This window comes from Macaca mulatta, chromosome 1 (genome assembly GCF_049350105.2).
Source record: "Macaca mulatta isolate MMU2019108-1 chromosome 1, T2T-MMU8v2.0, whole genome shotgun sequence".
Lineage (NCBI taxonomy): Eukaryota > Metazoa > Chordata > Mammalia > Primates > Cercopithecidae > Macaca > Macaca mulatta.
Window position 1 is genome coordinate 41327129 of NC_133406.1, and position 15422 is coordinate 41342550.

Here is a 15422-nt window from a genome sequence, read left to right on the forward strand (position 1 = left end):
TTTATCTCATTTAGTTCACTTATTTTTACCCCTGTGTTTACAGATTAGAAAATTGTGGCTCAGAAACATTCAATCAGTAAGTAGCAGAGCTAGAATTAAAATCTACCCCTTTCTGACTTGAAAGTTCTTTCCAAGTGTACAATATCATCTTCCTTGATTTGTTAATATCACCTTTAAAGGAAGCCTTTTTTGGGAATCCTTCTTAGCCATCGTTTTCACTACTACCTCAAGTGATTTTCCCTGGAAACTGTATTTCCCAAGGGCTCCTCCCTTCACACAATTGTGAGCAGTTCACTTGAGCATCAGTGCTGTTTTTCATTTGTCTACTCAAGCAATATTTGTCGGCTCTTTAATGTGTACTACGTACTGTACAAGGTGCTGTGTGTATAATGGCGGACAAACCTGCCTTCTTCATGCTGAATGTCTAGTGGGAAAGAATAACATTAAACAAATCAGTGTGCAAATACATTTATATAATTAAAATTGATAGACCACTGGGAGATAAAAGGTTCTATAACGCAGAGTTATAGAGGATATTTTGGAGGGCTGTACCCAAATAAAACTGAATGTTGGCCAGGATCTTAGGTGATCACTTAGATCATGGGCCATAAAGGTCATTGCTGTGTCTGTGTTTGGAATGTTTCTGTGTACTGAATGGGCTCTGGCCAAATCCCTGACCTCGATCAGCTTTTCCTGAAGGGTCAGGGATAGCAAATGAGAGAGGCATGGGTGAATTAAGTATAGTACCACCGTGGGAATAGAAACCTTAAATCCATTCTTTATGTCACCTGGAGTAACATTTTCATATGTAAAACATGACATACCAATAACCAGCAGAACGGAGCTGCCTTTGTTAGTGCAACCAGTTCTTCAACAGTGTAGAGAGGAGTTGATCAGATATAAAGCTTGAAAAATTTCATTTATTTCCAAAGATTTTGTCATAGATGTCAAACAGACTTTTTCTTTTCAGAATTTTAGGATACATTATGGGAAAAGCAATTTTTCCTGTCTTTTTTTTTTTTAGCCATGAGATTCAGGTTTAAGGCATATAGTATAATGGTGAAGAACATAGGCTTAGGAGTCAGAAATTTGAATTTTATTCCAGTTTTGCACTCCTTACTTGCTCTGTGGTATTGGGCAGTTGATTTATCTTACTAGCTTCAGTTTTTCTCATCTATAAAATAACAAAAATAGCACCTAATTTATAGAGTTATTATAAAGTTAAAAGATGATAATGTAGGTAAAATTCTTAGTATAGTGGCTGAAAAATATTAAGTGCTTAAGAGATTACTATTACCTTGTTTTCTGTATTCATGGCATTTATTATTCTTGGAAATTATCTTATTTATCTTGCTTATTTCTTGACTGTCAGTCCTACTCAGAGACCATGGTAGTCTTATTCATTGCTCTGCCCTCAAAATGGTGCCTGCAGTAGGTGCTTGGGAACTATTTGTCTAACAAATAAATAATGGTTATCATTATTCATGCCTGTTCCAAGCAGGTGCTTTGAAAGGTCCAGCAGTGAACATTGCCCAGTCTTTGCCCATGTTTAGTGGGAGAGACAAGTAAGTCTATAGACTCGTGTCATCACCGTCAAGGCCATGAGGCTGAATATGCATTTTTAATGAAAACATTTTCCCCCCGGGAGCTGGTAGTTGTAAGCCTTCTATAAAAAGCCCATTATACAAATCCATTCAGTTCTCAAATGCTTTCGTAGCATGAGAAGCTGGTGTTTTTGAGATGCGTACAATATGTTCCAATTTACTTTTTGTTAAACTTCACTTAAAATAATTGAATTTTTTATTTAGTGCTGGAATTACACTAGGCACTTGCCAAATATTCCTAGATTCATGCTGGCATGCAGTGCTCATGTTCCTGTACTTCCTTTTCTTTCAGTAAGAGGCAAGGTTTCTAATATCTTTCCTCTCCTCTTCCAGGTCCAAGGAAAGAAAGTTGTCAGCAGAGAGAGCACTGGGAAACATACTGGAAACTGAACCCACACAAAGGGTCTCTGAGCATTTTCATGTGACTTATGGTCCCAGTGTCGCCTCTAGGGTCACCAGCATCTAGAGGTGACACTGGGACCATAGGTCACTTCTAGGTGCTGGTCTCTTATAGCATGAACACTTACATTAAATCTTGTTACTATGAAACTCATAATTTGATTTTTTTTAAACTTTTTATTCTGAGTTAGTTATTAATGTTTAACTTCTATCACTTATATAGGAAATGTTTCAAAATAATTCCATACCTTTCTTTTCATTAATTTTAGTAACCTCCTACAGGGCCAAATGGAAACTAGCAGAGACGGTCACTCATTAAGTCTTTTGTGCCTCCCCGCAACCCACCCATGCATGGAACAGTTGAGATTTAGTGGTTGGTGGCTCCAGGATGCACATCCCATTTATTTAGTAGAAAAGCTTTCAGGAAATCTTTTTTTTTTTTTTTTTTTTTTTTTTTTTTTTTGAGACGGAGTCTCGCTCTGTAGCCCAGGCTGGAGTGCAGTGGCCGGATCTCAGCTCACTGCAAGCTCCGCCTCCCGGGTTCACGCCATTCTCCGGCCTCAGCCTCCCGAGTAGCTGGGACTACAGGCGCCTGCCACCTCGCCCGGCTAGTTTTTTGTATTTCTTAGTAGAGACGGGGTTTCACCGTGTTAGCCAGGATGGTCTCGATCTCCTGACCTCGTGATCCGCCCGTCTCGGCCTCCCAAAGTGCTGGGATTACAGGCTTGAGCCACCGCGCCCGGCCAGGAAATCTTAACATTGCTTTGCTTCCTTTCTAGCTTAACATACAATCATATTGAATATCCTGACTAGGGTGAGAATTTCTTAGTAAGTGAAGGCTGCTATTTAAGATTTTTGCTAGAACAGATGAGTTTAAATAGATTTTCTCTAGGTCTGGGTGTTAATGACTTCCTAGGCAAAAAAGCCCCAAAAAACTTGGATGGGTTACATACACATACACATACTCACACACATATATAACAGAACATATATATAAAACCTTAACATATATACATAAATATATATATATATATTTTTACAGGGAAAAAATAATAACAATGCTAGTCACATTCTGGCTGCAGCCATGCTTCCTAAAGCTAAGTGTGTAGACCAAAACTGAACAGGGCATGATGTCCTGAACAGAACATAAACTCATAATTTGATATTTTTCTAAACTTTTCATTTGTTCTAAGAGTTATTTATTAATGTTTAACTTCTATCACTTATATAGGAAATTTTTCAAAATAATTCCATACCATTCTCTTCATTAATTTTAGTAACCCCCCACAGAGCCAAATGGAAACTAGTAGTAGCCAAATGGGTACTAGTAGTATCTTGGATTATCTGAGTGAGCCCAGAGTAATCACAAGGGTCCTTAAAAATGTAAAAGATGGAGGCAGAAGACAGAGAAAGAGATACGAGGATGGAAATGGGATCAGATAGATGCTACGTTGCTGGCTTTGAAGATGGAGGAAGGGGGCCTTGAGCCAAAGACTGCAGGCAGCCTCTTGAAGCTAGAAAAGGGAATTAAACAGATTCTCTTCTAGAACCTCTAGAAAGGAACACAGCCCTGACAACACCTTGATTTTAACCCACTGAGACCCTTCTGACTTACAGAACTATAAAATAGTAAATTTGTATTGTTATAAGCCACTAAGTTTGTAATAATTTATTCCAGCAACACAGATAAGAAACATAAGAAACAAGGAATTCTTGTCAGGGAGATTGACTCTGAAAAATCTAGTGGCCATAGGCTGAAGGATGTTGAGGGTTGGTGTCCACCCTCATCTTTGTTCTGTTCAGGACATCATGCCCTATTCAGTTTCAGTCCACACAGCTCCAGGAAGCATAGCCGGAGCCAGAATGTGATGGGCATTGTTATTATTTTCTCCCTGTAACTATGTCAGTTACTTCGGATTAACCAGAAAAATTTAATCTGGTACTGTTTGAGAATTATATCCAACCATAATCACTTGAGGGAAAATGGAAATAAGTTTTCTTCCCTGCTGGGTTGGTGGCCTTTGGTAAATGTTTACTTTTGCCGAGTGGACCCAACTCTCACCTGCCAGCACTATGGGAATTCTGGATGGGAACATGTGGCGACTGCAGAGCCTTAGCTTCGGGGATGACAGTGATGGTTTTGTTAAAGTAGACACTGAAGGGATGCTGTCAGAGACTTTGCCTCAGATCATCACCAGGCTAGCTTTCTTGTCTTGAAATGGGATTTAGAGACCTAAGAGATAAAAATGTTTCCATGAAGTAGCTTGTTTTTTATTTTACTTGGCAAAGGGAGACAAGGACATGCAATTGTCCTTTTTTTGAAAAGAATATAAAATTGCCCAGCAGGTTTTTTTTAAAAAAGTGTGCTTACATTTGGAGACAACAAAACAAAACTGACAAGAAACTGAAATGTAATGGGTGGTAACTGAGTTAGTAACTGGACAGTTAGGTGATCATTTAAAGCAGTGGTTTTGACCATTTTTCAGTAGCTAGTGGGAGTGATTGATCACAAACCCCTGTAAGAATGTACTAAAACTATGGACCGTCTCTCTAGAAAAAAGAGAATATCAGATTTTTTTTCATAAAATTTAGGGACTTCCCAGACTTCTATAAATTCATCCAGGGACCCTGGGTTATGGTCCCCTAGGCAAAGTGTCCCTAGCATGATGACAGGGGATACATAGGCGGTCATTATGAATCAGAGGCAGGCAGTGATCCTAGCTTTATTATAACTGGAGCACAGATCTTAAGTGTGGCTCTGAAAAGTAAACCAATCAATTTAACTAACTAAAATTACGCTTCATGGTTCATTCAGGTAAATTTAATGGTTTTAGAAAGTATCTTGGGACATCTAAAATGGGAAGATACTGGTGGTTTTGAGTTAATTTGGTTTTTCATATCACTTTTATTTGAAAAATTTTTTACATTTATTTTTTTGTGAACTTAGCCCTGATAGTGCCATCAGGCCCCTAGTCCTGGGGAACACAATTCTTTTGTCTTTGACCTCTACTAAAGCTAACAGTAAGCACCCATTTAGATAAATTAATATTATGTTGAGTTTTTGTAAGCTATAGGAGGAAAAGAAAAGTATCCTTGAAAATGAAAGGATGCCATGATACTAAACTCATATTCATTGTATGTGATGTTACAAAGCATGTTTCATAAGATTCTTGAAGAGTTCTGCAATAGCAACTTTTTGTGGTTGGGGAAAACGAGCCACAGGCTTGTACTGATTTGTTAATAATGTATTAATTCATCTTAAACCTGAGAAAAATCTAGACTCATGAACAGAGTCTGAGTGCTGCCTCCTCCCTACCCCCATCTACCTGTTTCTTCTGTTGTCCATCATTGTAGCCGCATCCATTGCAGTGCACTAACAAGACGTGTTTGCAGTTAGTTGGTGGTTTAGCACTATTGTGAACTAGAAGTGGAAGGAGTAGCTACTGATGGGCCACCAAGCTCTGAGTGCAGGAAACAGGCCAGAGAAAAGAAATGGATGACAGAGGCTTAGAATGGAAAATAGAAGAAATCTTATAGCAAGAGTGTGAGAGCCAACATACTTAAATAATTTTAAATCTGCATGAGATATAAGTTGTGGCAAGAGAGACCTTTTTTTCTTTTCCTTGGATGAATAGTGTCCTTTTCTCGATCTCCTCTTTAGACAGTTGTGGGTTAAGGGCTGGGAGGAAAGGTTATTCTCCAGGAAAATGTTATAGCATTTTGTAACTGTCAAGTGGGGCAGAAATATCTGGTACTTTTTTGCTGTTAATGTTGCCTTAAGTGTCAGGGACTTAGTATGGAGATAATGTGGACAATGAAAGAACAAGGAAGGTACAGTGTCCTTCACAGCAGAGGCCTAGAGGGGAGGAGGGCAGCTCTTTTTGGGTCTGTAGCTTTTTCTAGTCATGGAAAAATGGCCTAGAGAACTAGCCCTCACAAATGGAAAGCACAGTGTTGGGTTCTCGGCTCAGTCTTGTTGGCCCCTTCCTTTCCTTCAAGAGAACAAGGAGTTTTTGCTTTGTTGTTTTTGACCTTTGTCTTTCCCCTTGAATAAGCAACTTCACAGTGGTAACAAGACCTTTCCAAGGTAGGCTTGGTGGCTGTGACCCAGTTCTCAGGTCAGACTTGGCGGAGAGGTGCCTGCCGTGGAGGATATTATTCAGAGTAATTAAAACCACATGTCTTGCTGATCTGTGGATACAGTCCAAAGTCTTCACTAAGGTTTTCACCAGACATCTGCAGGCTATTTCACCCATGTCATTCTCCGGAGTCAAGGTTGGCTTCTGAACATTTTTTTCATACCTGACCTGTGTTCTTTTGGGTCAGTTACAGAAAAATGCCTAAGATGTTCTGAGGCCAGCGTTTATTAGAAAAGATTCCCAGGAGTCCTTGAGTCAGCAGCTTCATGTGAGGTCTCTCTTTCTTTTACTTCCTCCTTTCTGTTCTTTCACTATCCCCAGTAAAGTACCTCCTTTCCAACTCTTCCCGCCCCAGCCTTTCTTTTATTCATGGTAGAAGAGGGCATGTATTAATTCATTTAGCAAATATTTATTGTCTACTTTGTGCAGGCTCTATTCCAGGCTCAGTAGAAGTAGCAGGAAGCAAGATAGAAGAGTAAAACCAGAGTCCTTGCCACAGCCTACCAGGCCCTCAGGATCTGTCCTTGTCACCTCTATGCCTCATTTTCTATTCGTGCTCACTCAGCTCTGCCCCTCCTTAGCCTCTTAATGTTTCTTAGAAACATCCTCCTGCCACTCTTCCAGGGCCTTTGCAGTGGCTCTTCGGACTGCTTAGAAGGCTCTTTCCCTGGAGATGTGCAGGGCCCACTTCCTCACTTTCTGGAGAGTTTACTTTGTTTTCACGTTCACATTGGGCCTTCCCCAAATACCCAACCTCTGGCCCTCCATTATACTGGGTCACCGTGACCTGCGTTATTTCTCTCCATTGTGCTTTTCACTCTCTGACTTAGTATATATTAACTAATTATTATTGTTTGTCTCCCCCACACTACGATGTATACTTCATGAAAACAGAGACTTTGGTTTGTTTGCTGCTGTATCCTCAACGTCTAGAATAGTACCTGTACATAGTCCTTAGTAAATAATCTTCATTGAGTGAGGACTAAATGAGTAAAAGAATGAATGATGGAATAAATGAATGAAAGACTCACTATAGCTTGTATGGTAGGGTAGTGATTCAGAGGCTGGTTGCTGAATTCTGACTGTCATGGCTGAAATCCCTGCTGCACATATTAGTTGTATCTTTGAGGGCATGTTACTTAATTTAAGCCTTGTGGGCCTCATTTTTCTCATCTGTAGAATAGCAATAAGAATAACACCACTCTATAGAATTATAGGAGAACTAAATCAAGCAGTCATGTAAAGCCCTTAGCACAGTGCCTGGCATATAGTAAGTTCCCAATAATTATTAACTGCTATTATTACTGGATCATTTGCCAGAATCAAGCACAGCCTGAGAGATTCTTTAGGATCACCCCCCTCCTGATCTGGTGTTACTGAGACTTTCCTGTTGGGGAGCACAGGTTATCAAGGACTCCCACTAGAGAGACTGTCCCTGAGTACAAGTTTATCTAACGGTTTCTTTGAACCACACATACACCTGGTCCTCCCCTTCAAACACATATAAAACATTTCATCTTACCAGATAGGCTACAAAGAATACAGACATCCTCTCTGGAAATAATTGTTTCCTGTTTAAATATTTAAGAACCAGTTAAACATTGTACTGGTTTTTTCTTTCCCTTTTCTATTACTTTTTAGGCTGCAGTAAATAATTGCTTAAGGCTGCACTTTAGGAGACATTTGTAAATTTTTCTTTTGCCTTGTGATAACAGAGAAAACCATGTCAAAAGTCATTTTGACAATTTGCATTTTAAGTTTTATGAGTTACCATTTAAAGAAGAGCAGTTGATCATTGGTAAGCCTTCTTAAGAGGTTGGAGCTTTGATCTTAAATCCTAGGGAGGCTTTGTAGAAATTGGACACGACATTGTTGACAGGTTTGTTAGTAGCTATTCTACGGCCATTAATTAAACACACACACTCATACGCACACTTTATTTACTACCCTGGAATAAGTGAATTGAACTTGGCTTTGATTTTTGATGGGAAGCTATGAGAGGGTCCAGGAAAACATCAAAGGAACCTTCTTAATCTAGTAGGACTGACTCTCAAAGGACCTAGCCTGAACATTAAAGAGTTCTGGATTTCAACACTAGTCTAGTTTCTTTTCTGTAAAGCACTAATTCTCCTTAATGACAAGAAAGGTGCAAGGATGGCCTGGCATGTTTACTTATGCCTGTAATCACAGCACTTTGAGGGGCCAAGACGGGAGGATCACTTGATCCCAGAAGTTCAAGATCAGCCTGGGCAACAGAGTGAGATCTCGTCTCTACAAAAAATAAAAAAATTAGCAAGGCATGGTGGCATGCATCTGTGGTCCCAGCCTCTCAGGAGCCTGAGGTGGGAGGCTTGCTCAAACCTAGAAGGGCAAGGCTACAGTGTGCCATGACTGTGCCACTGCATTCCAGTCTGGGTGAGAGAGTGAGACCCTGTTTGAATGGGAAAACAAAAACAAGTAAGAAAGGTGCAGGGGCAAATAATCACCTCCATCCCAGTCCTTTAAGTTCCACAAGGTTGCAGGCTCTTTCCTTTTATCTCACTTATAAAAGACTTCTTTGGAATAGCGTATATACTTTTGTTTCACATTTTAATAGTTTTTACCTTTAAGATCTCAACTCTAACATCTTAAAACTTTTTTTGGCCGGGCGCGGTGGCTCAAGCCTGTAATCCTAGCACTTTGGGAGGCCGAGACCGGCGGATCACGAGGTCAGGAGATTGAGCCCATCCTGGCTCACACGGTGAACCCTGTCTCTACTAAAAAAATACAAAAAAAACTAGCCGGGCGAGGTGGCGGGTGCCTGTAGTCCCAGCTACTTGGGAGGCTGAGGCAGGAGAATGGCGTAAACCCGGGAGGCAGAGCTTGCAGTGAGCTGAGATCCGGCCACAGCACTCCAGCCTGGGTGACAGAGCAAGACTCCGTCTCAAAAAAAAAAAAATTTTTTTTTCTTTTTAATTGTAGATTTTTGGAATAATCACAGCTATCTTAAAACGTTTATGCTCCGAAGCCCTTAGAAATGGGGCTTGACACTTGTAGAAGCATAAATAAGGCCAGATGATGCCTTTGCAGAGGCAAATTTGAACCTAGTAATTGGGAGGTCCATTACTGTGTCTGCTTCTGAAACCCCAAAAGAGCACTGACAATAAGCAGCCATTACATGGCTGTTGGGTGCCAGGCACTAAAGAGTTGGGTGCCAGCTCTAAAGAGTAGTGAGCAAAAAGAAAACATCCTGCTCTGCTGGAGTTTATTTTCTAATGTACAATTAACACAACAACAAAATTAGCTACACAGTGTATCAGAAGGTGTTAAAAGCCATAGAGAAAAGTAAAGAAGGGAAGGGGCTGATGTTACAGTTGGTTTGTATTCTAAATAGGGCAGTCTGGGAAGGCCTCACTGATAAAGTGATACCTGAGCAAAGACTTGAGGAACTGAGAGAGTGAGCGCTTGGCACAGGTGTGGGAGGAGGCAGCAGCAGGCACAGATTTGGAGGCAGGAGGATGCCCAGTGTGTTGGTGGAGCAGGGAGGAGGCTGTTGAGGCTGGAAAGGGAGTGAGGGCTGAGGAATTGTAGGAGGCATGGGAGGAGGTCTCCTCAGATCATTTAGGGCCTTGTGAGACACATAGGACTTTGGCCTTTTCTCAGAGTGAGATGGGAGTCATGGGAGGGTTTCTCTCTTTTTCTTTCTTCTTCTTCTTTTTTTGTTTTGTTTTGTTTTGTTTTGTTTTGTTTTTGAGAGACAGGATCTTGCTATGTGTTGCCCAGGCTAGACTTGAACTCCTGGGCTCAGGAGATCCTCTTGCCTCAGCCTCTTGAGTAGCTGGGATTGCAGACATGTGCCACCATGCTTGACTTTTTATGGGAGGGTTTTGAGTGGAGCAGTGACATGATCTGATCTACATAGAGCAGGATTGCTCTGGCTGCTGGGCAGAAGCTGGGGACCATTTAGGTGGCTGTTGTATTGATTTAGGCTACGCTTGATTTACACTATCCAAGATAGTGTAGTTGGAGCCAGGGTGGAAGCAATGGAAGTGATGAGAAGTGTTTGGATTCAGGATATATTAGAAGGGCAGAGCAAAAAGGATTTCCTGATGGGTTGGGTGGAGAAGAGTTGGTATGTCTGCAAGATTTGAGCCTCAGCAACTGCATCGTGTGCTCTGCCACACATGCCTTTTTATCCATGGCCCTTATTGGTCTCCAAGTTATTATCAAGCAGTCACTCTGATCCCAATTGCGAAAGCGTAGACACTCTGGCAGCCAGGAAAAATACTTCTGTGGTCTTCTGAGCCATTGCTCAGAAGATGCTACCAGGTTAGTTAATGAGAGAGAACTTGGCTCACCAGTGTAAGTTACTTAGTTTTTCTTGACACCATCTCATTACACGTTTGGCATCACATTCTGGGGAGGAACTGTGATAGGTGTTGGTGCCATCCAAACCTGCACCTCAGCTCTGTGGCTGAAGAATGCAGGAAAAGAGCAGAAGAGAGGAGAAGCTAAAGCAAAGATAAAGAATAGAGAGATCTGGAAACTTTTAGTACAAACCACTTTGAAAAGAAGACTATCAGGAACAGTAAAATGTGTATCTTTCCCTGGTGTTTTCCCTTTTTATATCTCCCTTTCATAGCTTCCAGTTGAAAGATAAAAAAGATGTGGTATTTCCACAGTAACTGGAGTGGGAATTAATGGACTAACATGGAATGTAACAAAAACAAAGGTTGAGTGCTACATTTAGTCATTGAGAGATGGCAAGAGAAGAGTTTATGGATCCTTCTAGTCAGATACATAGAAGATACAGTGGCTTTCCAAGATCCCACTGCTGATTGCACCCACCGTAATCTCTCCTACTTAAATAAACCACCAAGCCTGCTGCGTGAGAGAGCACGAGGACATAGTTTGCTATGATGTTGGCCAAGGATAGAGCTGAAAAATCTCAGTCTGTTTATTTATTAGGAATCTTGTTTTCCATCCTTGCCTTGCTCACGTGGGGTTGAGTAAATCTTCATCTGAGTTCTTATCTCAGGAAGAGCAAAGGGTAACCCTGGAAGCCTTCTAAATAGCAGGTGCAGCACAGAATGAAGAGCAAAAGAGAGGGTGGAGACCAGTGGAAAATATCTTTGGGAGGCCAAGAAATCCATAAGGCTGATGAACTAGAGAAAGGAGCAGGTGGATGGGTGAGCTGGTGCCTAAGGGCGCAAACTGGAACCTACCGGGATGGGATGATAGGGAGACCAGATGGACTGGCATTGGGTCAAACCAGATGGTGGGCTTTTATTTTTAAAAGGATTTGTAAGTCCTAGGAACAAGGAACCATAAGGGTACTGGGGCCTTTAATCCCATTAGTAGAGAACAAAAGTGTGCCCTTTAAAAATGTAAACTCATCAGTTATAGAATTTATCAAAACTTTGGGACAGACAACTCACTTGTGAAACTGCAAGGAATCTCTGGATTCTGTGTTGATGGAAGGAGAAACTGAAGAAGTAGTCTAGGCATTATAAGTTAATTAAAGATTCCTCCTTAATAATTTAAAGTGCATTTACTAAGTTTATATTCCAAACCAAACAAAATATGATATATTTGTATGAAATAAGCTGGCTCACATGTGGAGTTGGGAAAACAGCTAGCAGTGTAAGTAGGGACTGATGAATTATTGAGTAAATTTTGAATTGGTAATGAGAAAACTTTTAAAATTTAAGCACCTATTGCTTTCCCCAAAATCGGACCCCTGTACCCCACCTCCCCAGTTGCTGTGTCTAGAGCAACCTGGCCTTAGTATAGCTACAGCTGCTCTCCTGGTTGCTAAGACATGAGAGCTTTTACTATAGTCCTTATCCCAGTCTTAATTTTAGGGTCTCTATCCTATAGACTATATCTATAGATATAGTCTCTATCCCAGCCTTAATTTTAGGGTCCAGAGTTATTTCCATAATCCCTCTACAACAGGACTTATTTTCAAGGAGACCAGACTCTTAAGTGTAGCCTGGAGCCATCAGTTTGTGCTCCCGTGTGGCATGAGTGTGGATGCTGTGCTTGCATAGACACGCAGAGGGGTTGGACATGTGGGTTTGGTGTGCTACAGGGTTCATGGAGTCTGCCTTCTTCGTATCATGTAATAGCCGATTCTCCTGCTGAGAGGAACACTCTAATGTAATCTTAAAAAGTCAATAAATGTTAAGTGTTAATATCAAGAGAAAGTTTTAAGTAGTGTGATTAGTTGTTAAATGACTTTTCTGTTTAGAATACGCAGATATATCCATTAAGTAACCATCAATAATACTGCATCATTTTCAATGCTATTTCATAGATATATCTTTCCTTAATTACTTCTGAAAAGTATAACTGTCACTTTGTAGTCGAAGTTGAATAGGGTTGCTTTGCAACACCACTGACTGTTTTTGCTTGCTTGTTCATTATTATCTCTAAAGGTATGGAAACCTGACGAGTCCAAACTGTGAAGAAGATGGAAGCCAAAGTTCATCAGAGTCCAAAATGGTGATCAGGAAGTGAGTCTCCCTTTTCTTTGCATTCTAAACTCTCAGTCAAGACAATATCTTAAAGTAGTTTAGTACAGTATTTTATTCCTTTGAATGTTGCCATGATGTTTTTCCATAATGCATACAGAAGCTTATTTTTTGATTACCTAACAATATTCATTTATGTATCCAGTGAAAGTATCTTAAGTAACCACTGTCTGCCAGGCAAAACAAACAAGTGAACAAAACAAATGAACAAAATAAACAGTCCCAGCTTATAAAAAGTGAGTATTTTACCAGAAAGAGACAGAGAATACACACAAAAAAGTGAAGAAGAATGAAGCAGGGTCTGAGGGCTGGTGCGTTTGGTTACGTGTAGGGTGCCCGGATTGAGCTGTCTGGTCTGTTGGCATTGGAGCATGCCGGAATGAGGTGTGCCCTGAGCCTTGCAAATAGCCAGGCAGACAGACCACGGGAAAGGCTCTGACGCAGGAGCAGTGTTTGAGAAACAGCAGGGAACTGCATGTGGCTGGAGCGCGTGCTAGGGGATGAGCACTGTGAGGTGGGGCAGGAAGGTGGCCACTCACAAGGGGACTCATAGGAACTTGGGGAAAGATGTTGAATTTGATTCTGAGGAAGGTAAGAAGCACTTAAAAGGTTTTGAGAAGAGTGCTGTGGCCTGACATATCTTAAAAGACCTGCTGTGGCTCTGTGTCTGGAAAGTAGCCTGTGGCAGTGCAGCTGGGGGCAAGGGTGGGAGCAGGGAGCCTGGTCAGGACCCTCCCAAGAGTCCAGATGAGGGCTGCTGGTGGTGCAGGCTGGAGCAATAGCAGTGAAGGCGACCAGCCTTTGCAGAGATCTTCCAGGTGTCAGTGGCAGGACAAGCTGGAGTGCATGCGCTGTGTGAGAGAACAGGAGAAGCCAGATGCTTCCCAGGGTTGCGGTTTGAGCAGCGGAGAGACAGAACCTGGGCTTTATAAAACAAGGAAGATCGAGGGAGCAGGATTAATGGGGAGTGTGTATCAGAAATTTAGTCACAGACATCATTTTGAGGTAATTAGCTCAGTCTAGATTTCAGGGAGAGGCATGGAATGGAGGTATAAATTTGGATGTCCTTAGTTTATACATGGTATTTAAAGCTATGAGACTGGATGTGGCTTTCTGGGAACTAAGGGCAGATAGAGGAGAGAAGATCCAGAGACTGAGCCTGGTTCCTTGGGTGTGTAGAGTTAGAGAAGTAGAGGGTCTGGCAGAGGAGACTGGAACAGAGCAGCTTTGGGGAAGGATGGGGGAGGGGAAAAAAGAAGAAGTTGTGTCCCAGAAGACAAGCAAAGAAAGGAATTCAGGGAGGGAGTGACTAACGCCTTCCAGTGCTGCCCATAGATTGAGTATGAGGGTCTGAAAAGTGACTCCTCCTTTGAAGTCCTGCGGTCTTTGGTGACTTGACAATTGCAGTTTGGTGGCTGGAAAGGGGGACGAAATGGGGACAGTGAGTCTTGTTAGAGGAGGAGCTTTGCTGCAAAGGGGAATAGAGAAATGGATGGAAGGTGGGGTTTTTTTTGGTTGTGTATGTGTTTTTTAAAAGATGGAAGATATTTTATGCTGATGAGAATGTTCTACGAGAAAACATCCGTGATGCGGGGGTGGGGACCACTGTAGGGGTGATGTTCTTGAGTAGATGGAATGTGCACCTGGGTGCCTGAAGCCACTAGTGTTAAATATTCATTTTGGGGCCAAAAGTCTGGGGGGTATCCTGTGGAATTTTTAACTCCTTGAAGAGTTACTGATAGACTTCTTTCTTCAGGAGCTAGGGATGTGAAAGTAGAAAGCTGAGTATCTTTTTTAAATCCTGAGAAAGGTTCTATTTAGTTTTGCAGTTTTATTCAATGGATCATAACTTTCCAGAAAACTAGAAATACCAGTGTAGGTATTTGAATGTCAAGCACAAGGTACGGTGGGAGGAACAATTCTTGGGCTTGGGGAAGGCCTCTTGGAGGAGGTTACCTTTGATCTGGGCCCTGAAGCATGATGAAGATTTTGTTGGTAGAGCCGTCCGGGTGTAGGGAACAGTAGGACCAAACTGGGGAAATGCACTGTTCATGGAATTTTGGGGAACAACACAGAATTGGTGTGGCTGCTGCAGAGAGTACATGTTAGGTGAGAGGGGAGTCAGTGGAGCTGAAGCTAGATTAGACTGACTTCATGAAGGGCATTAATTTCTTGCAGGAGAGTTTGAACTTTCCCTGGTAAGCAGTGGGCAGTCAGGAGTAATGAATTTTTATAGGAGGGGAACAGTATAATCTAAAAGGTGTTTTTTTTCAGAATGAGTTAGATAGACATAGAGCCTTCTCGCTCAAAGTGTGACCGTGGACCTACAGCATCAGCATCTCCTGGGTGGGAGCTTGTGAGAAATGCAGACTCTCAGGCCCCACTCAGACCTAATGGATTAGAATCTGCATTTTAACAAGATTCTCAAGTGATTCCTAAGCACTTTAGAGTTTTGAGAATCATAGGATTCTATGAAAACTCACTAAGATAATGATTTTTTAGAAGAGCCTTTTTATAATGGACATTCTGGAGCATATACAAAAAGAGATACTGTAATAATTGAGTGTAATCTAGACTTGTGAGCAGATTCAGAAATAGACATGCTATTATGCACATATTTTGTAACTCAGTCCAATCTAGAGCTACCATTCAATTAGCCACCTGTCCACTCCGAGGAGAGTCACAATCTGAAAAATATCCAGAGCTGGCTGGGCACGGTGACTCATGCCTGTAATCCAAACACTTTGGGAAGCCCAGGAAGGAGG

At 41.5% G+C, this 15422-nt stretch overlaps 1 protein-coding gene across 3 annotated transcripts in view; it reads left to right on the forward strand.

Moving 5' to 3' along the window:
• The window catches only part of RGL1 (ral guanine nucleotide dissociation stimulator like 1), a 291199-nt gene that overhangs the window by 215722 nt on the left and 60055 nt on the right, over positions 1 to 15422 (forward strand). For all 3 annotated transcript variants that reach the window (XM_015121590.3, NM_001266879.1, XM_015121585.3), the window contains 1 exon segment: positions 12562 to 12639. In XM_015121590.3, coding sequence (XP_014977076.1) covers positions 12562 to 12639 — 78 coding nt within the window.